This window comes from Bubalus kerabau, chromosome 20 (genome assembly GCF_029407905.1).
Source record: "Bubalus kerabau isolate K-KA32 ecotype Philippines breed swamp buffalo chromosome 20, PCC_UOA_SB_1v2, whole genome shotgun sequence".
NCBI lineage: Eukaryota > Metazoa > Chordata > Mammalia > Artiodactyla > Bovidae > Bubalus > Bubalus kerabau.
Genome location: NC_073643.1, coordinates 23587749 through 23614493, shown reverse-complemented (window position 1 = coordinate 23614493; position 26745 = coordinate 23587749). Strand labels below are relative to the sequence as shown.

General features: G+C 40.6%; 1 protein-coding gene and 1 long non-coding RNA gene across 5 annotated transcripts in view; one reads left to right on the top strand and one right to left on the bottom strand.

Annotated features, from left to right (window-relative positions):
• SUMF1 (sulfatase modifying factor 1) overlaps positions 1-25800 on the bottom strand; it is a 93809-nt gene extending 68009 nt beyond the window's left edge. For 3 of the 4 annotated variants that reach the window (XM_055558766.1, XM_055558767.1, XM_055558768.1), the window contains exons 1-3: positions 25495-25800; positions 13183-13356; positions 9670-9744 (exon numbers count right to left, since the gene is read on the bottom strand). In XM_055558766.1, the coding sequence (XP_055414741.1) occupies positions 9670-9744; positions 13183-13356; positions 25495-25764 (519 nt within the window). In that variant the 5' untranslated portion in view covers positions 25765-25800. The remainder of the gene's footprint in view (positions 1-9669; positions 9745-13182; positions 13357-25494) is intronic. The other variant, XM_055558769.1, reaches the window with a different exon arrangement.
• LOC129635598 (uncharacterized) lies at positions 13356-17379 on the top strand. The gene is made up of 3 exons (XR_008706375.1): positions 13356-13493; positions 16911-16961; positions 17111-17379. It is a non-coding gene; the product is annotated as an uncharacterized LOC129635598 (long non-coding RNA).
• Positions 25801-26745: the final 945 nt, after the last annotated feature.

Sequence of the window (26745 nt, the reverse complement as noted above, 5' to 3'; positions counted from 1 at the left end):
GGATGGGATGGACTTCACATACTCTTACTCTTTTTGATAAATTTTAAACAGATGATATATGTGTTTTCATTCTTGTTTCTCTAATATATTTCATATTAAAAAGTCATAATTCAGAAAAAAAAATCACCCAATATTGGTTTGAATTCGATGTTACTGCATTCCTTAGACTTTGAGCAGTTAAAAGACAGGGAAGGTATCTTCCATCTTAGTATTCCCAGGAAGAGTACAGTACCTAGGAGACAGCAGCACATTTCTGATGGCTGCTAAACAAACAGGCTACATATAAATCCAGAAAGGAAATCTTCAAACAGAGGGAGCTAAGCTCATTTCTTCTATAAGTCAAAAAACAGACCCCACTGATGGATGGCAGACAACCAAGGAGGCATGAATTTAAATAAATGTCACTGCTAAGTCACTTCAGTCGTGTCCGACTCTGTGAGACCCCATAGATGACAGCCCACCAGGCTCCCCCACCCCTGGGATTCTCCAGGCGAGAACACTGGAGTGGGTTGCCATTTCCTTCTCCAATGCATGAAAGTGAAAAGTGAAAGTGAAGTCGCTCAGTCGTGTCTGACCCTCAGCGACCCCATGGACTGCAGCCCACCAGGCTCCTCCATCCATGGGATTTTCCAGGCAGGAGTACTGGAGTGGGGTGCCATTGCCTTCTCCATAAATGTCACTATATACACCTAAAAGAACTGAAAGCACAGACAAAGACAGACACTTGTACATCAACGTTCATGGCAGCGTGATTCATAATAGCCAAAAGCTGAAAACAAACCAAATGTCGACAGACATATAAAATAAACAAAATGTGGTATACGGAAACAGTGGAATATTATTCAGTTTTAAAAAGGGAATAGAATTCGTTTTTCATTGATTACAATGTTGTATTAATTTCTTCTGTACAACAAAGTGATTCAGTTGTACATATAAATATATTTTTAAAAAATACTCCTTTCCATTATGGTTTATCCCAGAATACTGAATATAGTTCCCTGTGCTATACAGTAGGCCTTTGTTGTTTATCCAGGATTGAAACTCTGATACATGGTACAACAGGAATGAAGCTTGAACACGTTATGCTAAGTGAAATAAGCCAGTCATAAAAGGACAAATATTGTGAGATTCCTTCTATGAGGCACTTAGAACAGACTAACTGACACAGACACAAAGTAGAATCAAGGTTTACCAGGGGCTAGGGGAGGGGAAAATAGGAAATTATTGTTTAATGGTACAGAGTTTCTGTTTGGGATGGCAAACAAGTCCATTAAGTGCATAGTGGTGATGAGGGTTGCACAACATTGGGAATGTACATAACTTTAATGAATTATCCATCTAAAAATAGTTTAAATGGTGAATTTTATGTTACGTATATTTTATCTCACTTTCCTACCAAAAAAGATGTATCACTTGTATATTCCTCTAGCCAAGGCCTCTAAGATAATCCAAGAAGATTTATCCCATGACAGCAAATCCTTTGAAAATATAACTGTAATTTTGTACAATGCTACATGTGGCAATGCCAATTCTTAAGAATGAGCCAAAGTAAAGCAAAGGAAATTTAACTAAATTTTCAATTAGGCCAGGCAAAGAGAATCTGAAGAAACCAGAGCAACATTTACTAAAAGGCTCTTTATGTGCCAGACATTGTACTACTAGGCAGTTCCATGAACATTACTTCATTTGATCTTTACAATACTCTACGAGGTAGGTTCAGTGGACATGAGTTTAGTGAAGGACAGGGAAGCCTGGCATGCTGCTGTCCATGGGCTCACAAAGAGTCAGACATGACTTAGCGACTGATGACAACAACTAGGTAGGCATTAATATCCCTATAAGAAATTGATTAAACAAGTAAAATGAGATAAACCATACTGAAAAAGGATATTTTTTAAAATATTGTATACATATATCTGAATCACTTTACAGCAGAAATTAACACAAGATTGTAAATAACTATAATTTTTAAAAAACTTAAATTCTAGTTAGGATGAAGAAAAAATAAAGGCACTACACTAGCATAAGAAGGATGAACAAACAGAGCTACAAAGTCACCTACTAGCAGCAGACAAGGCAAAACTTCTGATTTGTACTTAACCAGGTTACTAGGTTAACTGCCTCAAAAAAAAAAAAGTCAACATTCTCCAGAGTATTATAAGAGGACCCAGAGACCCAAAAGTGAAGGGAAAAGAAAATGAACAGGTGCAAACCCCAAGATGACCCAGATGTTGGAATTATTGGGCAAAAAACAAAACAGCTATTATAACTATCAGCTATGACATAAAGGTCAATGCTCTTGAAATGAATAAAAAGCTAGGCATTCCTTCTCAGCAGAGAAACAGGAGCTATTTTTTTAAAAGGAAACTTTAGAATTGCAAAATACAGTATCTGAAATTCACTGGGTAGGCTCAAGAGCAGAATGAAAATGACAGAGAAAACAGGAAGCTTGAAGACATATCACTAGAATACTAGATTGTATCACTAGTATACTATCTAAAAACAGAGAAAAAAAAATTTTTTTTAATGAACAAAACCTAAGGAACCTCTTCAGTAATAAAAAGTCTGACTAAAGTGTCGGTATCCCAAAATGAGAGGAGAAATTGGTGTTGAAAAAATATTTAGAATAATGGCTGGACACTCCATAAAATATGGTTAAAGACATAAATTTACAGACACAAGAATCTCAACAAACCCCAAACAGGATAATCTCTAATAAAACAATGTCCAAAAGCATTATAATCAAACTGCTAAAGATAAAAGATTTTTGAAATATCTTGAAAGAAGTCAGTAAAACAAATGCCACAATACATATGAGAGATTAGTGGTTCAAATGTCTATTATTAGAAACCACATGAACAGAAAACAGTGACACAATATTTTAAAGTCACAAAAGCAAAGAAGTGTCAACCCAGGACTTTGTATCCAGTGAAAACATCCTTCAAGAATAAAGGTAAAATAAACACATTGCAGATGAACAAAAAGTAAGACAATTCATCACCATAAGAGTTGCTCTAGAAGAAATGCTAAAGGAAGTTTTTTCAGCTGAAGGGAAATATGGAACTTTAGGAATAAAGGAAGAACAACAAAAATAGTTTCGGTAAATAGAATAGATTATTTTCTCCTTTAAATTATAAAAAAATATGTATGAGTGTTACAAGCAAAATTTGGGGGTTTCTTTCCCCTTTATGAAGACGTACTTACTATATATAACAACTATAATATAGGGAGTCAGGTAAAGGAACCTACATGGTAATAAGGCTTCTATAGTAAGTCTTAAAATGTTAACTCTGTAGAAGACTGTGAAGAGTTAGGTGTGTATACTCTAATTCTTAGAGCAACTTTAATTTCATACTTAAAAATTAAACTTTAATTTTATACTTAAAGATACTTAAATTATCTTTCAATAATGAAGCAATATATATTTGAAGACTAAAAAAATAACACCAAAGATATAGCCAAAAGCTAACAGAAATTAAAATGAAATATACATACTAATGTATATAGTATAAAATATATACATATATTTAAAAATAACTCTGTTAAGTATATATAGTATAAATATACACACATACATACATTTACTCAAAAGTGAAGTTAAGAGACATGGAAGACTGAGTGACAAAGTCTAACCAGCATCTAACTGGAGTCCCAGAGGAAAGAATGGAAAAAAAAGCAATATTCAAAAAGATGGTGGTTAAGAATAATCCAGATATGATTTAAAAATACTTGTCCTCAGATTCAGGAAACTCAATGAAACTGAAGCAGAAAAATGGAAAGAAACCAACACCTAGGCATATCACAGTGAAACTGCAGAACGGCAGACAGGAGATCATTTTAAAAGTGGGCCCAACTCGATGACCTACAGAAGAAGAGATGACCCCATGGACTGCAGCCACCAGGCTCCTCTGTCCATGAAATTTTCCAGGCAAGGATACTGGAGTGGGTTGCCATTTCCATCTTTTAGTAATGAAGCAAAATATATTTGAACACAATTAATAAAAAAAAATTTACCAAAAGATCTCCTTTAGGCAGAAGAGACATTTTTTTTTTAATTTGAAAAAAGAAGAAAAAGGAGAAGCAGTCTTCATAATTCTGAATCCTTAATGAAATTGGCTTTCAGTTGAAAAGACAGTCTCAAAATAGCTTCTCATCCTCCTTTTTCAAGGACACTTACTCAGCAATTTGTTTCCTTAAACTGTTAACAATTTTGAAAGTATTAAACCACAAATAGATGATCATTATTTCTCAGGTTCCCACCAAGAGGAATTGTTTTTTCCCATCTCACTGCTATTCCTCTGTCCAAGATTTAGGAGATACATTAATGACACAAGTATAAAAATGAAACATACTCTTTAGAAATTATATATTTTAAATACCATCCTTTTAAGGTATTTTAAGTTATCTAGAGTTAAAAAACAAAAACAATAACAAAAGCTAGCCTTAATCCCTTCTAGGATTTGATATCTATAGTTTTTAAGACACTGTTTTAAATGAAACATCCAAGTAATAATCACAAGTAGGTAAATTTCTACACACACATATACTCTGTTTCTCACTGTTAAATTTACCATTTATCTCTACAAGAAAACCCTGAGAGCTAGATGGATGCTTTACCTCTAAACGTTACACATTAAAAAACAAACCAACCCAAGAGGACAGCAGCATCAGCAGTTTTTTAATCTCTCCAAGTCGATGTGTAGAACCAGACACAGCAGTTAGATAACCACTAGATAAAACACCAAAATCCTAAGCACACATGCACAGCCAATCTATGTGACAAGGTACCTTTACCAAACCAGAATACAAACAGGTAAAGGAAAACCGCCAACAGCCACACAACCTGCATGGTTGTTACAGCTGTATGGAGAAAACAGAAGAAAGCAACAAGTCATCAGAGCTGTGACGAGGAAAATCCCAAAGCAGCCAGTGGGCATCCCTGGAAAGCAGAGAATTACAGTGTGAGGAAGCAGTGAAAACAGGGATGGCTTCTGCCCACTGTGGTGGCTAGTGCGCGTTAGGGACCCGTGGTGAGAAAGTACAAAGGCCATTGAACAGTCTTGCCCCGAGAATTCTTGACACTGACCTGCTAGGGTTCCCTTCCAGAACAGAGTCCCTCACCAAGGAGAAAGCTGAGAGAATAAAATCAAACTCTAGGAAACAAGGGACAAGAGAGAAAAGGAGGAGAAGGAGTGGAAAGGAAGAGATGCAGGAAATCTGAGGGAACAGGAGATCATATGTTTGAGGCCCATGTGAGCACAACTGAAGATAAAGGGTTCTTCAAGCGACAGAAGCTACCCTGGACCACGCCTGCTTCTAAAGGGTAAGTGATGCTCAGAACGCCATGTCAAAATGAGGTCAAGGGCACTAAGAAAATGACTCATGAGAGAATAAAAGAACAGGATCAGCAAACTCAAATGAGCAGATAAATCAAGGAAAAAAAAAAAGAAATAACTAAATCAAAAGAAAAGGCCACTTCAGAAATGAACACAAGAATACCTAAGAGACAAAGAAGATGTAAAGGAAGAAAAAATTTTAATTACAAAAAAAAAAGAAACGATTCAAAAGAAGTAATAAACTCTGAAAATGAATCCTACAAACAGATATATTAAGAGTTCCTAAAGAAGAAAACAAAGAATGTTTAAGAATGTTTAAATCCATAGGTTCATGACATTTGTTTTTTAAAAATCTGGTGATTATACAAATCTACATTTGTGATAAAACGATATAGAACTAAATACACACATACCAATGAGTACATATAAAACTGATAAAACCAGATGAAGGTAAGTGGGTTGTGTCAATTGTCAACTTCCTGCTTGTGAAACTGTTCTATGCTTACGTAAGATGCTAGCACTGGAGGAATCCAGGGGAAGGGTGTATGGGATATCCGTATTATTTCTTACAACCACATGTAAACTTACAATATTCTTTAAATGTTTAATTAAAAAAAAGAAATCGAATTGGTTATTTCTAGAGAGTAGTAGGGGATCACTTCTTTATTTTAAAACCTAGTAAAGAATCAAGCATTTACTCTATCTTTCTTGTATGAACAGTATCAATGGTTAAGAAAATAGCAGATGAGGGAACCACCTCTTTATAAAGTCTCAATTAATTAAAAAAAAAGAAAAAACTATTATATTCTCAACATCTTTCAACCCCCAATGAACTCGTGGATCTAGACACTAACATTAACAGCATTAACAACAGGTAACATTATAAAAAGAGAGACAGGAAGGTATTATGTGCCTTGTGGTGTAAGAACATGTCACTATCTGAGGTCTTGCAATGGGGTCCAAACGTGAGTCTGATCAGGTCTATGGATCCAGACACCACTGGCAGGAAATGCACAGGACAGAGCGAAGAGCTGAGGTCCAACATGAGAGGGCAATCCAGAAAAAAACCCTGGATTCTTTCACAGATAAATTGTTGGGGGGTGGGGGAGGGAGTGGCAGACAGGGCCAGGGGCTGGGGAGGAGCAGGATAATGGAAGGGAAATCCATAGATTAAAACAGTCTTAACTAAGTCAAAAAAAAATCTTAAAAGACACAAATTTGCTTTAAATGGGCAGGACTAAACATTGGCAGTCTTAGGGATACATGCCTGCTGATAATACTATAAAGAAATGCAGAGAAGTATCTAAAAAGTATCTTAAAGTATCAAGAAGTATCTTAAAAAGCAAGATAGGGACTTCCTTGGTGGTGCAGTGGTCAATACTCCACACTTTCAATGCAGGGGGCACAGGTTCGATCCCTGGTCATGGAACTAAGATCCCACCTGCTGCATGGTGTGGCCAAACAACAACAAACAAACAACAACAACAAAAAAAAAAACTATTTAAAAAAAAAGCAAGATAGTGGGTAATTCAGGGACAGAGCAGGTGGTGATCAGGATGTGGCACATGGTTGGGGTTGCTATGTCAGGTGGCAAAATTCTAATTCCTGACTTAAGACAAGGTTACAGTGATGCTCGTTTTAGAGTAACACAGTAAAATGACACACTTGATTTGTGTGATCTGTATTTGATTTTTCTTTTACAATGAAAAGGCTTTTTCCGAAAATGAAAAGTTATAGCCCTAGTGTTTCCTATCATGAGAGAACATTTATAACATTTAAAATAATTAATTTAATTACATTATTTTAAAGAATTATCTGAAACATAAAATAATCACATGATCGTAAATATCTAAAAAACTGCATGAAAGTAAATAATCTTATAAAATAATTACATTTAATATATACATAAGAGTAAACCACATTAATAAATTCAAGCCAGCCAGTGAAACCTGGGGAAGCTTCTGAGGCCTATTTGTTATGTTAAAAAGGAGATTAACAAGTGCTACTGGGTTTCAGGGGCTTCCCTGGTGGCTCAGCTGGTAAAGAATCTGCCTGCAATGTGGGAGACCTGAGTTCGTATTCCTGGCTTGGAAAGATCCCCTGAAGAAGGGAACTAAGAATCCACTCCAGAATTCTGGCCTAGAGCATTCCATGGACTGTATAGTCCCTGCGGTCGAAAAGAGTCGGACATGACTGAGCAACTTTCACTTTCACTGAGTTTTAGTGACAAGCAAACACTCAGATGAGACTTTCTTCTCAACTTACAAGAGCCCTGAGCCTGAGACTGTGTGATCTGATGTTTGGCCATGTACCACCTTGATTCACCTGCTTCACGTAAAGTCACCTAGTGGCCCATCTCCTCTTCTACACTCTTGGAAACACCAGGTTAAAAATAGGTCTAGTGCATGAGGGTATGCCAAGACCTAAGAGGAGGCTGAAAAAAACAAAAACTTAGCTCCCTCAAATCACTGACAGATTCATTTCACTCATTCCAGCCCTTTCTAATCATGCTTAAAAGGTTTGCTTTTTCCATTATGAGCACTTAAGTGAGTGCCCAACACTATGACCGGGTAACAGATGCTTCTCCTCGTCCTGGTTACCAGCACACACACTTCACTGTGGATTTAACAGGGCACCAGCAGAGCCTAGTAATGATCAGCCTTTATGCCTAAAGCGCTCAGAGCTTCTCAACTGACAAGAGGCCTTGTATCTGACAGCACAAAATACAAAACTAAGTGCCCTCCCCCATCAGAACTCCCTATCACAAAACAAGACCTCACAGCCTGAGCTGTTCGCTCATCAACACTAAGCCAATCTGACGTCAAACCCCTTTAAAAAGGGGGACAGGGAGGGCAGGGTATATCAGATATATAACAGACTTGTAATGTAAACTTGTGAAGAAAACTTTGAGATTCAGATGGAACTTGGTCATGTTTTTTAAAACATTGGGACTTCCCCGGTGGTCCCCTGGTTAAGACTCGGCACTCTCAATGCAGGGGGCATGGGTTAGATCCCTGGTTAGGGAACTAAGATCCCAAATGCTGCAAGGCAGCAGGACAAAAAATAAAATGAAAAATAAAGTAATATGAAATACATATACAAAGGAGGCCTGATTCTCCTATAAAATGGCTTGAGAGCAAGTCTGGTTTTACCTCATCTTTCCCCCTCACTCCCCCAGGTTTTCTACATGAGTCAAACCAGGATGGTTAGCTCACAAGAGAGAACGGTGAGGCCAACACATAAAGATGAGATTCAGGCAGGAGTTGAAAGGGAACCTGTATAAGAAAGGAAGATTAGTGCTGAAGTCCTATCTTCCAAGTCGGGGTCTTTATTCAGTCTCCCTGGGGTCAGCTGACCCCGTTTCCTTTCCTCTCTCACCACCTCTTGCTTCTTCTGCATCCTCAGCCCTGTTTCATGAACCTCCCGCTTTCCAGCTTACCCTACCCCTCCCTCCTTCCCTTGTATATTTTCCGCCTTCTCATGAAGCAGATGAGTAAATATATACTCAAATATACACAGACAGTAAAGAATCCGCCTACAAAGCAGGAGACCTGGGTTCAACCCCTGGCTTGGGAAGATCTCCTGGAGGAGGGCATGGCAACCCCCTCGAGTATTTTTGCCTGGAGAATCCCATGGACAGAGGAGCCTGATGGGCTACAGTCCATAGGGTCGCAGAGTCAGACACGACTGAGTGACTAACACTTTCACTTTTCACTTTCACTTCAAATATACACAAACCTACTAAAATGTCTGCAACAGAAACCCTGAGCTCCCCTCACCACACAGGTGCTTCTAGAGGCCTCATCCACTGCTTCCACGACTCCCCTGGGTCCCCCTAAGAGAGGGTTCACCCCAGATGGTAAGAACCAGGTTCTGGCCTCAATTTCCTGTGATCATCCAGAGCAAAGGGCCCCTTTCATAAATGCTACTCTGATCATGTGAATTCAAGAATCCTTTAAAAGGGCGCTCTCTCTCCATACCAACACCTGATGAGCCCAAGATTTTAAGAACAGAAGTAAACTGAAGAAAAAAAAAATACACATTTAACCCTCCACTCTAGAAATGCCTGTAAGTAAAAGAAACCCAGAAGGGTTTAAAGCCCAGGTACAAGACAGCAGCTCAAGTCAGACTCCACACGTTAGACACTATCCCAGGTCGGTTATTTTCTTCAAGACACAGTGTCCTGGTCCATAGGCCTGTCCTAGGGGAAAACCTATAGCAGGAAAATGGTGAGCTACCTGGGGGGAGGGGAAGGACTTGTAGTTTGGATTTTTCACCCAAGCCGTTTCTAACGCGCAATAGAGAAATATGAGCCTGTTAAAACATTACTTACTGCCTGCTGGATGTCAGACTTCACCTGCTCACTCAACATGCCTTCAAAAACGAAGGAGTCACCAAACTTCTCAGCCTGAAGGAAAGAAGGGAAATAAAAATGCAGAAAAGTTTGCAGTAACACATTTCACAAGTGCCATTTTCTGTGTACGCTACTCGAGTGGTTCTTCTTGTCCAAATGAACTTAATTTTGTCATATGACCTCCCAAAGGATTCAGAAATGACATTAAAGCATCTGGCTTCCTATTAAAACAGGTTAGTGTCACTTACAGAGCCCATTTTCATTTTAGGCTCATGCAGCTGATAAGGATGCAGACTGGAAGAGATTAGCTTTTGAGCCTGTGATTGTCTCTGTTGATGGAAACACATCTCCCCAAGTATTACAAATGACTTTGGAAAATAACAGGATTCTTTACATATCAGATCACATATCAACCTTTCCTTTGTTCTACTCCAGGAATTTAGCTAAAAGAAGCAAATGGCACTGTTTGCTGCTATTCTGACACATTCTAGCTCCACTAAGGTGTCCACTGTGCTGATAAATCTCAAGTGGCCAACCTGAACACCAGGTAGAAATATGTATTTTAATCATTTTTATTTAACGTTACTGTCTCAAGTCTGTATCTACTTGGTTTTCTTTGCTGCATGTGGCCCCAGTGAGCAAATGTGCAAAGTAGCCTCTTGGTTTCCAGGGTTCTACTCTTCCGGTTTTCTTCCTCCTTTGGATTCTTCCTACTCATCTCCTGAAATACGTGGGCTCTCCTTCTAGCCCCTAAAACACTGTTGCTCCCTGATATTCTACCCTGCCTCTCTGCTCTTCTTACTCTATTCCAGCGGCTCTTGGGCTCTGTGCAGTTGAGATCAGCTGGCAAACTTGTTGCCACTACACATCACAGCTCCCCAAGCCCAGAGCTTCTGATTCTGGAGGTCTGGGGTGAGGCAAAGGAATCTGCACAGCTAAGCTGGTGACTCTAATATAGGTGGTCTAAGAGATCCCACTTGAGAGACACAGACCTGCTGCTGGACAAACTCTGGCAATCTCATCATTTTAACCACTGCCAGCACTTGAAATGATGCTCAGATCTCTACCTGCATACATATCCTCTCCTCGCTAGATGAGCGCAACTTCCCGCTACATCCCTGGATTTCAGGCCTTATGAACACCTCAAATTCTTTTTCCTGATTCAAGCTCATCAACTTTTATGCATCCCAGCTCTTCTTCCTGTATTCCCTTGTGGCATCACCATGTCTAAAAACCCGAACCAGTCCCTCATTCAACAACATTGATCAAAGACCTACCAGATGCCCACCTTTGGGCTACATGACATAGATACAAGGTCAATATTACATAGGCATGGACTCTGACCTTAGAGCACTTATATATGGAGCACTTAGAACAAAAGTCAAGTTGAAAAAAGAATGGAAGAAAATAAGTACAACTTTATGTGACATTGTAAAGTGGAGAGTACTGAGAAAAGTCTCCTTTTGAGAGAGTGGGCAGAGGAAGCCTCCCTGAGAAGGATATTTAAGATGAGATGACTCGAGAATGAGAAGAAGCCAGCCATGCAAAAGAGGGACAGGCAGGAAATTCCAAGCAGGGAAGAGTATGGGCTGTGCCCCAAAGATGGTAAAGAGTGTCCAGTTCGCAAAGAACAGAAACAAGAACAGCAGGATCAGAATGTGATGAGCAATGGAAGTGGGATGTAAAATGAAGCTGGAGAAATGGAAAAAACAAAAACCAAAAAACAACTGTATAGTGGCATAAAAATATGAAGTATTTTATCCAAAGCCAGGGCTTTAACCCTTTTAGTTCCCTAGGCCCTTGTGGCAGTCGGGTGAAGTGTATAAAACAAAATCAACACAATTACAAAGAAAGCGAGTTATATCAAAATATTCATAAAACAAATGTGTGCTATAGTAACACATACAGGTGTGTGTCTATATGTATATGTCTGCCTTTTTTTATTTTTTAATATATTAAATAAGATCTAGTGGCAGGTCTCATAATTATCATTTCTAAGGTGGGGATGGAGAAGGCAATGGCACCCCACTCCAGTACTCTTGCCTGGAAAACCCCATGGACAGAGGAGCCTGGTAGGCTGCAGTCCAAGGGGTCGCTAAGAGTCAGACACGACTGAGCGACTTGACTTTCACTTTTCACTTTCATGCATTGGAGAAGGAAATGGCAACCCACTCCAGTGTTCTTGCCTGGAGAATCCCAGGGACAGGGGAGCCTGGTGGGCTGCCATCTATGGGGTCGCACAGAGTCGGACACGAAGCAACTTAGCAGCAGCAGTAGCAAGGTGGGGATGAATACAAGTAATTTTAAGGTTAAGATCTCTGAGATAAGAATAATGTGACACAAAGTGTCTGTGATTTCTGCTGAGGACAAAGACACAGGCATTGCTGCCATTTCTGTACCACATTGTCTACTTCCTAATTAAAGGACATGCTCAATTTCAGTTAGAGGGTAACAGAAATCCAGATGTAGTATTCCATCATCCATGTTCCTATACGTCCTAAATTCTACTCATTCTGTCTAATCTCGATGAAGAACCCTAGTCCATGGGAAACTTCCTGCCTTAGAAGCCATCTTCTAACTTCAGCAGACTATTAAGGAACTTGATCTGAGAGTATTCTCATGAAACAAAAAGTACAGAAACTTCTCACTAGGAATGGGATCAAAGAGGCAACCATTCTGTATATTTCAGGAAATGCCAAAGAAATGCAAAACCAAATTTGGAAGTTGTCTTGCTTTCAGCATTCACTCTGAATTTTTTTTTTTTAAATAAAAAAGATGTTCTACCCTGAAACAAAAACAAAACAAGGCAGGGACTCCACAAACTGAAAGCAAGGGAAGAATCTTTTGGTAAGAAAAATGGGAAACCTATATATATATATATGACAAGGATATTTGAGCCACTCAGAAGCTTCCATCATCTAGAAAGCCTCCCTCTTCCTAGTGCCACTGAGTACAAACAGCTGCTTTCAGAACACTGCTCTGTGATTCAGCAGCCACAGCAGACGTTGGAATTGCCTAAGGAAACCTTCTGTGTCTTCAGGCACTGGAATAAAACCACAAAAATGAAAAGCTGCACTTCTTCATCTATCACTTATGAATTATGCCATGCTTCCAAAACAGACGAACTATAATTTTTTGAGAGGGAAGAGTGGCCTTACTTTACATGCTGTTATCTCAAAAAGCCTGAGCGGACAGTGGCACCCTTTGGCATATTAGAGCACTGACACACCAGAGCATCAAGGCTAAAAAGACAGGTGCTGGGGTCACACTGGCAAGGCCTGAACCTCAGCCTCACCACTAACCAGCTACGGGACTCAGGGCAAGATGCTTTGATAATCCCCCGTTTACCACTTGAAAAGTAACCTGCCTCGCTGGGTTTCTATGAAAACAACAATTAGATGAAACATATATAAAGTGCTTGGCACAGCACTGGGAACACAGTGAAAAGTGGCCAACAGATGAAGTCGTTCCTCCCCATCCCAATCCCGTTACCTCTGTCAAATAGCCAGTTGAGTTCACAAACTTCTCAAATTCAGCATTACTGACTTCATAGGCATCCATGTAAAAGGCATCAATAGCAACTCTCCTCGCAGGTGCTTCCCCATCCTGCTTTATCTGAGGATCATCTGTGCCCATTGTAAACACGCCGGCAGGGATGGGGACCATCTGCAGCGAAAGGGGAAACACGGGAAGTCAGGCCACTGCAGCCAGAGTAAACCCGGGCCACGTGTAAAGTGCCAGCACGCAGTGAGCACCGGACGGGGAGCGAACCCCGCCGCAAAAGCCACTGAGAGATGAGTAAGGTAAGTCCACACTCCAGCGAACGGCTAGTCACAAAAGGAAGTGAAGAGTCTTTAGGACAGTAATATATCTAGAAAAAACTCTTCATAATATATATCTGCGCACACACACACAAATAAATAAATGAAAAATAAAAAGGGCTTCCCTGTTGGTCCAGTGGCTAACACTCTGTGCTCCCAATGCAGGGAGGGGCAGGGTTCAATACCTGGTTGGGGAACTAGATCCCACATACTGCAACTAGGAAGTGGCGCAGCCAAATAAATAAATAAAAATTAAAAAAAAAAAAAAATACCTGCACACACCATGGAAGCAGGTTTAGAGCAAAAGTCACCAAGCTCCTAATGACTGGAGGTCAGAGGCAGGGAGCATATTCCACTTGTTTATACATCTGAAGGAAATGGCACCCCACTCCAGTACTCTTGCCTGGAAAATCCCAAGGACAGAGGAGCCTGGAAGGCTACAATCCATGGGATTGCAAAGAGTCAGACACAACTGAGCGACTTCACTTCGCTTCACTTTATACATCAGTGTGTTTTCCTCCTTTACTATGTTCTTATTCCTTTTAAGCTGTTTTAAAAAGCAAATATAAAAATGCCACATGTAATATCTTTTAAAACCAACTCAGTCAATCGAGGTTGCCAATGATAATGGAAAAGACCTAAATCACTCAAATGGAAAATCTAAAACATTTACTAAAGGACTATGCCTTGTCCTTTTTTAACACCTTAGCAAAACTCTAACTGCAGTTACTTTGTTTCTATCTATTAGACAGCGTATTAAAAAGCAGAGACATCACTTTGCTGACAAAGATCCATATAGTCAAAGCTATAGTTTTTCCAGTAAGTCATGTATGGATATGAGAGTTGAACCGTAAAGAAGGCTGAGCACCAAAGAAATGATGCTTTTGAACTGGGGTGCTGGAGAATACTCTTGAGAGTCCCTTGGACTGCAAGGAGATCCAACCAGCCCATCCTCAAGGAGATCAGTCCTGAATATTCATTTGAAGAACTGATGCTGAAGCTGAAGCTCTAATACTTTGGCCACCTGATGTAAAGAGTTGATTCACTGGAAAAGACCCTGATGCTGGGAAAGACTGAATGCAGGAGGAGAAGAGGGGAACAGAGGATGAGATGGTTGGATGGCATCACTGACTCAATGGACATGAGTTTGAGCAAGCTCCGGGAGATAGTGAAGGACAGAGAAGCCTGGCGTGCTGTAGTCCATGGGGTCGCAAAGAGTCAGACATGACTTAATGACTGAACAACAACTGTTTTCTATAAATTCTAAACCCCTAGAGGGCAGCAAGAGAGGCTACCTTGTTCACATGTTGTCCTAGCACTAAACATAAGATCTGAGGATCACACCTAAAATTTTCAGTTAATAAACACAGGTCCAAGGTCAGCATCATTGGGGAAATGCAGACAAAATCTACAGTGCGATTCCACTTCACACCCACCAGCACAGCTGTAACCAGAAACACAGATAAGAACAAGCATCGACAAAGATGGAGGAAAATTGCAACCCTTTACAGTGCTGGTAGAAATGTAAAGTAACACTGCTGCTTTACAGTGTTTTTACACTGAAAACAATGTCAGTTCTTCAAAAAGCTACATAAAGAGTTAACACATGATCATGCAATTCCACTTCTAGCATTATACCCAAGATAAATGAATACATATGTCCATGAAAAAACCTGTACAGTAATGTTCATAGCAGCATTATTCATAATACCCCAAAAGTGGAAACAATCCAAATATCCATTTGTCCACTGATGAACAAATAACATGTCACACATCCACAAAATAGAAATCAGCCATAAAAAGAAACGAAGTACCACACAGGTGAACCTTGAGAACATGATGCTAAATGAAAGAATCCACTCACAAAAGGCTGTATATTGTATGATTCCATTTATACAAAATGCCCAGAGCTGAAGCCAGAGAGACAGGAAGTAGACTAGTGATTGCCAGAGCCTGCAGGGAGGTGGGCAGAGGGAATAAGTGCTAATGAGTATGCGGTTTCTTTTCAGAGTGATGAAATGTCCTAGAATTAGTGATGATGCTTGTGGAAACCTTATGTCTATACTAAAACAAACACTAAATTGTAAACTTTCAAAGGGCGAATTTTGTGACATGTCATTTGTATCTCAATTTCTAAACAGCAACACAATCATACCATCTATCAGAAATATACTCTGCAGACACAGTGTCTTACATGCTCATCATTTGAGTGAAAAAACAATTCACTCACTTCTCAGCAGATTAGGATTTGTCAGATCTCTGATCTAGAAAACAAAAGTTTGACTTGAGGAAAAGAAAAAAGAAACTAAAGAGTAATAGCTAGTAGGAACAAAAACAGAAAACATGGCTTAGCAATAAGAGCAGAAAAGTTCGAAAAACAAGATCAGAAGTAACAGAAAGTAATGATCAGTAATCATGGTTTCCTACGCTCTATTTCCACTCTCTTTACTGGTGGTTGCTTTCAATTTTGTGCATGTATTTCCCAATGAAAATGGAGCTGCTTTCATCTATGACATAAGTAATAAATGTTTTAATGTCCAATGTATTAAGAAGTCATCCCGACCTCACCATCTGCTAATCCCAACAGTACAGCAATCACCCAGTTTTACTGGGTCACCTAAATATATATCCCTCTCATCTCTCCCCTTTACTGTTTCTCAATAAATGCAGTAGCCTCACAATTGGCTCCTTTGCCTCCAGCTTCATACTTTCACATTTCTCCTAGCTCCTCTCTAAGCCATCAACCCTCCACTCAAATCATTCATACAACAAATATCCAAGCCCCTACTGAACCTTCCAAAATATGTCTTCTATATCCAACACAATTTATTGAAGCTCTGCTTGGAACAGAAAAATGTGGGAAACAACCGAAATATTCTTCAGTATTGGAATGATTAACTAAGTTGTGGGCCACCCATAAAATGGAAAATTAAGCAGCCACAAGAAAAGAAAAAGAAGGAAAATTGAGGGAGAAAAGACAGTTTTAATATATAGATATGGAGAGATCACCTTCACTTTTCACCTTCATGCATTGGAGAAGGAAATGGCAACCCACTCCAGTATTCTTGCCTGGAGAATCCCAGGGACAGGGGAGCCTGGTGGGCTGCCGTCTATGGGGTCATACAGAGTCAGACACGACTGAAGCAACTTAGCAGCAGCAGCAGCACCAGGATAAAGGGATAAGGAATGGAGAGGACAATGGCCAATTCGTGGCCAATTCATGTTGATGTATGGCAAAAAACCATCACAATATTGTAAAGTAATTATCCTCCAAATAAATAAATAAATTAAACTTTAAAAAAAAAAAAGAAAGCATGGTATGTTATCATTTGTGTGAAAAGGAGGTGAGGGGGAAAATATAGATTCACATCTTCTTTTTGTATTTGCTTACATTTGCAGAATACCGCTCTGGGAAGATATTCAAGAAACTCACACAGTGGTTGTCAGAAGGTAAGGTTATTACATAAGTGGAAAAATTTTCACCATACACCCTTCTACACAGTTATTTTTTAATTTTAAAACCATGTAATGTACTCTCTATTCAAAAAAACAGTATAGTGTCAATCTGATTATGCCATTTTCCTACTTAAATTCTTTAGGGTTCTCCATCACCTTTCAGAGTAAAATATCGACGCATCAGAGCCCATCTCTCTCACCTTGGACTCTATCTGTACTTCTCTCTGTTAATGACATCCATGTTCAAGGATCATCTCCTACAGAAAGCCTTTCCTGCCTGCATTTCCCTCTGCTGGCTCAGCATACACCCCTCATTAGGGGTCCTTTGTTAAACACCATTCTATCCCAACACCTGCCCTTGATCCCAGGCTCCTTGGGGACCAGAAATAAAGTTTTCATTTCTGTATCCCCAGCTCCTAGTATGGTGCATAATTCAAGGAAGGAAGGAAGGATGGAAGGGAGGAAGGAAAATGGGGAGGAAGAAACTTCATTGACTGAACAGATGACTTCACAAGTACAATGAAAAATGTATCATTTGAATTATTCCTAATTATAAAAATTCTCGGGGAGGGAGGTGGGAGAGGGGTTCAGGATGGGGAACACATGTACGACCGTGGCAGATTCATGTTGATGTGTGGCAGAACCAACACAATATTGTAAAGCAATTAGCCTCCAATTAAAATAAATAAATTTAAATTAAAAAAAATTCTCCTTCTTCTATAACACCATCCCAGACATGGATAGCATGTCTGCATCACAGTGAAACCTGCTGAACAGACTCTGCTCAGAGACTGAACTAGGTTCCCACATTATTCTCATCATTTGTCAAGCGTCTGGGACACAAGATCCCTTGGTCCTAAGATGAGAAATCAGAATGTTAAGCAGCTCTGCAAAGAAGTAGAAAAATAGAAGCCTGCAGATGAAAGCTTAAAATGATTATTTAAATGATCTAATAGAAGGTTTCATGTCTCATAAAGGACTTAAAGGAAAAAAAAGCTTCCAGCAGCAGACAAGGAGGTCCTTTTCTAAGAACAGTTGTTCATACCTTCCTACAAACACAAGGGCCACAGGAAGCCGTGGGCTTCATTGTATCAAATGAAGTTTTACAATTATCTCAGTTTCTCATCCCACTCTCCCTCCAGGTGAGTACCAACAATGCCAACACAATCAGGACTTCCACTGTGGACTCCTGGCCTGGTTGTTTTTTTTTTTCCCCCTCTTTTTCATTGACTGTCAGAGATAACCCACACTGAAGAAGCCAAGTTTCTACTCTGGAGGAGAGAGACAAAAATAGCCTACAAAACTCTGACTAGATCATAATTCCCAAATTATACTAATGAAGTGAAATCTCGGTCCTGCAAATGTAAAGTGCTGTTCCATTGAAACCCGGAGCATCAGGTCTCACAGTTGTAAGCCAAATACAAAGAACCACTTTAAACACGTCTTCATAAAGGTCCAGGTTCAAACAGTCCACTCCTCCTTGGCAGTCAGCTCAAACCCCGCTGCCGCCACAGTTTATGCTACTGCCAAGCCAAAAGCACACGTGAAGTCAAAGTGACCCTCTTACCACTAGGACTGTATTCGGGCTACACACTCTGCCCAGGTGCAGTGAACATCTATTATTTTTGCTCACCTGGCACCCATTCCTTCCTGTGCTTCTAAGAGCAAGTGACATCTCTTTGAAAACCACTTCTTCAGCTGAAAGTATGATGCCGGGTGTTGGAGGGAGCTGGATAACTGCTCCACCTCCCGTGACTCAGGTCTGATGATTTTCATCACCACAGTCTTTTGACCATAGGGATACAATTAGAGACAGACACACAACCCAATCACAGTGAATCTCAGAACTTCTGCTGGTGCTATGAGGGGAAAAAACCTCTTTCTTCCAGTTTTTTTTTTATCAGTAGAAAGGATGCTGAAGCTGAAACTCCAATACTTTGGCCACCAGATGCGAAGAACTGACTCATTTGAAAAGACCCTGATGGTGGGAAAGATTGAAGGCCGGAGGAGAAGGGGACAACAGAGGATGAGATGGTTGGAAGGCATCACCGACTCAATGGATATGAGTCTGAGTAAACTCCGGGAGTTGGTGATGGACAGGGAGGCCCGGCGTGCTGCAGTCCATGGGGTCGCAAAGAGTTGGACAGGACTGAGCGACTGAACTAAACTGAACTAAGAAGGGATACTACCCGAACGTGAAGCCTACACAGAAGAAAGAAGAGTTGCCAAGAGAGAGCCAGAAGGAGAGACCTTGAGATGCTGCCTGAGGTCCTGGATCCAGCTTTGTCTGGGGCCACAGCTGCACTTGAACTTCCCAGTCGTGAGAGCCCCTCCCCCAGTTTTTTATCACTCTTGAGGGTCCCCTGGACAGCAAGGAGATCAAACCAATCAAGTCTAATGGAAATCAACCCTGAATATTCATTGGAAGGACTGATGCTAATGATGAAGCTCCCAACATTTTGGTCACCTGAAGCAAAGAGCAGACTCACTAGAAAAGACACTGATGCTGGGAAAGACTGAGGGCAGAAGGGAGTGGCAGAGGATGAGACCGTTGGATGGCATCACCGATTCAATGGACATGAGTTTGAGCAAACTCTGGGAGACAGTGAAGGACAGGGAAGCCTGGCATGCTGCAGTTCATGGGGTCAAAGAGTTGGATACGACTTAGGAACTGAACAACAATAAAAAGAAGCTAGTTTTAAGAATCTTTTCTTTCACTTGCCTCTGTGTTGTTTTTTTTTAACAGAGAAAGTGAGGTATATTTAAATATTATAACAGTTACCTCGTGTGCTGCTGGCATACTCATATGCACAGCTTAAAAGTAAAAAACCTAAACTTTTAAAGTCAGCTCTGAAATAGATGCATTTTCATCAATACATTCACTAGGTCTGGTCTTCTGAAAGGAAGTAAGTCAAATAATTGAGATTATTTGTTAAAGAACAAACTCCACGTGTCAGCAGCATATTTCAGTTAAAGTAACCTGGAAACCAATGTTCCCATAACTGCAGAACAAAGTTCGGGCTTTTGTTTTATACACAAAAACAAAATTAACTTATATGCAGCTCTTTTGTGTAGCACTCTCCTTTTTCCCTCTTTGCTCTCCTCAAACCTAAGCAAAAAGCTAAAAGATGTGGAGGAAGCTGAGTGGACAAGAGAACCAAGCTCCTTGGTTCTGCCCACAAAGTGCTGCCTTAACTATCTATGTAAGACTTATCTACCTCCATCATCCTCTCACTCTGCTGCCACTAATCGCAGATTAAATGACATTAAAGCCCCTTTAAGCCCTGTGAGTTTATGATTCTATTCGGCCTCAGTTGTTACATCTGTAAACTGGGGGATAATATCTCGCAGGATCCTTGGGAGGATGAGATACAGCAAAAAGACTATTTGCCAAAGGTTTCTTTAAAAAGTATGTGATACCCTTTATTCCCTTGGCAGTTTCTCAGTATTGTAGCCAGTAACAACAAAAAGGTAAGCTCATTCCAGAAATTGTTATACCATCCTTAAATGTGTAAAGCACTCAGAGGATACAGAGATTAAAGCAGGACTAAAAAATTGCTTCCCATGCAGAATGAGACATCAAACAATTACACAAATAACACTACTTTAAAGAAAATATACACGTTTCCCTCAAACAATGACAAAATACTTGAGAACACAGAGGATTAAAAACACTACTTCTTCCTGGAGGAAAGGGGTCAGAGAGGAGAGGGCATTCAATCACGCCTTGACACCTGGGTCAGCATTACCCTATCAAACCATTCTCAGACAGGAAATCAACTGACTTCACCTATACAAACAGAGATGGCACATACAATTTTATCATCTCATTATCCTCAATGCCACATCAAACAACTATTGTAAATGATACATGGAAATTAAAATATTTTGATACCTTTTTATAAAATAATCAGCAGTGTAGAACACTGTTAGAAAAGCTTTCTCAAAGAGCACTGTATATTTTGTTAACTGGAGGGAACTTAAGTAAAATTTGAAAGTATCTCTGTTGTTTCCCAGACAATTCTTGCTGCCTTAACTTTCTAGTGAAACTAAATTCCTTGAGAGTAAAGCCCAATGCTATTTACTTCTTTGTGTACCTCATCTTGCCAAGTGCTCGTTAAATTAAAATATATCAAAAAAAACACCTCACACCTAAAAGGTGTTACATGAAATAGGGTGAAAATGTCACCCCCAGAAACCTTAAATTACTTACATTTCCTAGAATACACCAATGCATTTGTAAAATGATTTGTCTGTACCCATGCTATTCTCCTTCTTGCAAGGTCCTTCAAGCTGCCCCGCCATCCCCAACTGCTGAAAATGTTTCCTCCAGAGCCTAGCTTAATGAATCTTTTCTTTGAGCACCTCCTAACTGCTTTGTACATACTCCTCCTAGAGCGCAGTCACGATAGAAAAATGATGCTTGCATGTACTCGTGAATCTGTGTGTGTGAGAGAGAGAGACAGAAAGAGAAGAAAGAGAGACCTACCAACAAGTAAATGCCTTGAGGTAGGGCATAAGTCTTTCTTTTCTTTATGCCCATTACACAGGACACAGTCTTATGTGTGTATTAAATAAAAATTTGTTGAATTAAACTAAATAAAGAAAAAACAGATTCAATACAACCTCAATCAAAATCCCAGCAGGTTATTTGATCGATATCAATAATATGATACTCAAGTTTATAGGTAGAGGCAAAAGATCTAGAAGAACCAACACAATATTGATGAGCAAAACAAAGTTGGAGGAAAGATATTATGCAACTTCAAGACATACTATAAAACTAGAGTAACCAAGACATGCACGGGTTAAAGAACATACAACTAGATTAATGGAACTGCAGAGAGAGACCAGAAATAGACCTTCATACTGCTGCTACTGCTAAGTCACTTCAGTCGTGTCCGACTCTGTGCGGCCCCACAGATGGCAGCCCACCAGGCTCCCCCGTCCCTGGGATTCTCCAGGCAAGAACGCTGGAGTGGGTTGCCATTTCCTTCTCCAATGCATGAAAGTGAAAAGTGAAAGTCAAGTCGCTCAGTCATGTCCGACTCTTAGCGACCCCATGGACTGCAGCCTACCAGACTCCTCCGTCCATGGGATTTTCCAGGCAAGAGTACTGGAGTGGGGTGCCATTGCCTTCTCCGATAGACCTCCATAAACACAATCAAATGATCTTTGACAAAGGAGCAAAAGCAATACAACAGAGCTACAGCAGTCTTTTCAACAAATGTTGGTACAACTGGACATTCACATGGAAACAAACAAAAAATCTAGACACAGACCACTCTTCAAAACATGATGTCAAGGAATTGTGAAGACAAGCAACAGACTGGCAGAAAATATTTGCTGATGACACATCTGACAAAAGACTGTTATCCAAAGTAAACAACTTTTAAAACTCAACAATAAGAAAACAATCTGATAAAAAAAGCCAAGACCTTAACAGACACCTCATCAAAGAAGATATACAGGTGGCAAAGATGCTCAGCATGTCAACCAAAAAATGCAAATTAAAACAAGATACCATTATAACACATCTTAGAATGGCTAAAACTGGAAACACTGACAAGACCAAATGCTGACAAGGGTGTGCAGCAACAGGAATTCTCATACACTGCTGGTAAGAATGCACAATGGTACAGACACTTTAGAAGACAGTTTGGCAGTTTCTTACAAAACTAAACATACTCTTGCTATATGATCCAATAATCACATTCCTTGGAATTTACCCAAAGGAGCTGTAAATTTTATATACACACAAGAAACCTTCACCCAGATGTTTATAGCAGCTTTATTCATAATTGTCAAAACTCAGAAGGAAGCAAGATGCCCCTCAGTAAGTGAATGGATAAACTGTGGTACATCCAGACAATGCATCATAATTCAGCACTAAAAATAAATAGCTATCAAGCTATGAAAAGGCATGGAGGAAACTTAAATGCATATTCCTAAGTGAAAGAACTCCACCTGAAAAGGATATATATCGTATGATTCCAAATATATTACAGAAAAGGCAAAACTTAAGGAGACAGTAAAAAGATAGTGGTTGCCAGTGGGGAGGAGGAAGAGGGATGAATAGGCAGAGCACAGAGGATTTTAAGGGCAATAAAATATTCTGCATGATACTATAGTGATGAATATATGTCACTGTACATTTGTCTAAACCTATAAAACGTTCAACACCAAGAGCGAACCCTAAAGTATATTACAGTTGATTGCTGAACAACACAGGTATGAACTGCGAGGGTACAATCATATGTATTTTTTTTTCAAAAGATACATACTTCAGTACTGTCATACATGATCTGCAGTTTGTGGAATCCTGGAATGCAGAACCGCAGATATGGAGGGCCAACCATAAAGTTATACAAGGATTTCTGACTGCACAAGGAGCCAGTGTCCCTAACCTATATGTTTTTAAAGGGTCAAATGTAATGACTTTGGGTGATTATGATATATCAATGTAGGTTTATCAGTTGTAACAAACGTATCACTGTAGTGGAGGATGTTGATAATGGGAAAGGCTATGCATATGTTGAGGCAGGGAATACACAGGAAATCTCTTTACCTTCCTCTCAATTTTGTTCTGAACCTAAAACTGCTCAAAAAGAAAAATCCTTTTTCTAAAAGAAGAAAGAAAATCAAGAGGAAAAAGTGTTATCACTAGGACCACGTATCTCTCCCATAATACTGGACTTCCAAAATTCAGAATAAATCGGTGTCAGAATGAGACTAAAGTCATTTGCACATAAACTAAAACACTGAAAACCAAGGAAAACAGAGAGACAAAGAATAGCCTCCCAAGAAGTCCTTCGTCTTGATAAGAAGTCCATTTCATGTTCAAGAATTAAGTTTAGGAGTCCTTCAAGGCTTGTGAGCTGTGTTCTCAACAATTGTTAATTTATTAATAACTTGAGATGCTGCCAAACATTATAGAAACTGAATGGAAGTAAAAATGAACATAAAATAAATGCATGAAAACAAAATATAATTAATTTAATTAATGTTTAAAGTGAATGCAAGATATGGCCAAAGATGACCCATACAATACTCAATCTGCACATGAAACCACTCTAAAGGGCTAAAAAAAAAAGCGTATCTTAAAAATGTAATTCAAAAGATACCTACATCCGATTCTGGGATCAATCAGACATTGGACCTTTTAAAATGAGGAATGTTCAGTACTGTCCAGAAGGTCCTTGGTAAAAGTTTGACACAGACCAGTGTACATGCAAATAAGACAACAACCCTGTCACAGAGCAGAGCAACCCATGGCTTTCTCACAGAAGAGACAGACTATCAATTACCATTCAAGTTAGAGGAATATGGCCAACACACACTGTAATTGTAACCAAAGCTGCTTACCACACAAAAGATAAATGCTAATAATCCAGGGCATCCTTTGAGGAACAACAAAAATTTAAATGCCAATAATTACAATACAGGATGGAGAAACAAAAAGAGTCCAGCTACCAACCTCCTAACACTCTATACAGAGTCACGAGATTATGGTCCTGACCCCCATCACTCTCACAACCTACTTGGGGCGAGACACCAGCAGACAAGTATCTTTGGTAATCATTATATCAGAGTAAACAGATATTACTGTGTCCGCATATGGAAATACTGAAGGGACAGAAAGGAAAGAGATTCGGTAAGGTCTGCAGGAGACTTCCCGGGCGGCTCAGTGGTAGAGTCCGCCTGCCAGTGAAGGAGACCCGGGTCCCATCCCTGAGTTGGGAAGATCCCCTGGAGAAGGAACTGGAAACCCACTCTAGTATTCTTGCCTGGGAAATCCCACAGAGAAGTCTGGCAAGCTACAGTCCACAGGGTTACAAGAGCTGGACACGACTTAGCAACTCAACAACAACAACTACTACTACTGTTTTACTTAGTTCTTCACATGTGCTAAAGTGCTAGGGACAGCAGAATAAATAGGACAAGTCCTCAAGAAGCAGAATCTACAGTAAGAGACTACCAGTAAGTATACAACATTGTTACAGATACTGACACCCAGTGTCCTGATTCCTTCACAATTAATGAGAGGAACCTAGGACTCCTCTGTCCATGGAATTTCCAGGCAAGAATACTGGAATGGGTTGCTATGTCCTACTACACTGGATCTTCCCAACCCAGGGATCAAACCCCAGTCTCCTGCATTGGCAGATGGATTCTTTACCCTGGCACCACCTGGGAAGTCTAACCCTACATCTGTCTAACTTAAAATTCGGAGAACCTCATCAAGAAGACGGGGTTGAAAGAAGAGGAAGTAGGAAATAAAAGACAAGAAAAGGAGAGACAACTGTCCTCAAACCTAACTATCTAATGCTCAGAATTAGGCAGAGCCCCAAGACCCAGCTGTTTTGGAGGGCGAAGGAACTTCTCATCAAACTAGATCAGCCAGTGCGCGACTTGGCGATGTGATTACAATCTTTACTTGCCCTCCTCCAACCACTTGGTTTATCCATCCCAACCCTGTCGAGGAACCTGGGGACCCCCACCCATCATCAGGGAATAGAGAGAGCACCTTGGTGGGTGGGGATGGCCGCCCTCCGGGGACCGAGCCCGGGGCGTTCGCCTCCCGGGAGTATCGGTGCGCGGCTGCCGAGCTTCCCTGGGCCCCGGGCCGCTGGGGATTGCCACAACCGCAGGAGCCCGCGAGGGACGGCGCGCCTGCCTCAGGCCCAGCCTCTTCGCCCCCCGCCGCCCAGCCTAGCAGCAAGAACAGCGACAACAAGAGGACGAGAGTGAGCCCGGCGCCGCATTCTCGAGCTGGCCCTAGCGCGGGCGCAGCCATGTTGTCCCGCGAGCCATGTGACCTTGTAGGTCACGTGTCCCCGCCCTCCTTAAAGGGGCCAAGCCCCAGGCTGACTTGAGAAGTGGCCTTGAGAGCTGTCCTCTCTCCACTTCTCTCCAGGTCAGTTCAGTTCAGTTCAGTTCAGTCGCTCAGTCGTGTCTGACTCTTTGCGACCCCATGAATCGCAGCACGCCAGGCCTCCCTGTCCATCACCAACTCCCGGAGTTCCCTCAGACTCACGTCCATCAAGTCAGTGATGCCATCCAGCCATCTCATCCTCTCTCGTCCCCTTCTCCTACAGCCCCCAATCCCTCCCAGCATCAGAGTCTTTTCCAGTGAGTCAACTCTTCGCATGAGGTGGCCAAAGTACTGGAGTTTCAGCTTTAGCATCATTCCCTCCAAAGAACACCCAGGGCTGATCTCCTTCAGAATGGACTGGTTGGATCTACTTGCAGTACAAGGGACTCTGAGGAGTCTTCTCCAACACCACAGTTCAAAAGCATCAATTCTTCGGCGCTCAGCTTTCTTCACAGTCCAACTCTCACGTCCATACATGACCACAGGAAAAACCATAGCCTTGACTAGATGGACCTTTGTTGGCAAAGTAATGTCTCTGCTTTTCAATATGTTATCTAGGTTGGTCATAACTTTTCTTCCAAGGAGTAAGCGTCTTTTAATTTCATGGCTGCAGTCGCCATCTGCAGTGATTTTGGAGCCCAGAAAAATAAAGTCTGACACTGTTTCCACTGTTTCCCCATCTATTTGCCATGAAGTGATGGGACCAGATGCCATGATCTTTGTTTTCTGAATGTTGAGCTCTAAGCCAACTTTTTCACTCTCCTCTTTCACTTTCATCAAGAGGCTTTTGAGTTCCTCTTCACTTTGTGCCATAAGGGTGGTGTCATCTGCATATCTGAGGTTATTGATATTTCTCCCGGCAATCTTGATTCCAGCTTGTGCTTCTCCCAGCCCAGCGTTTCT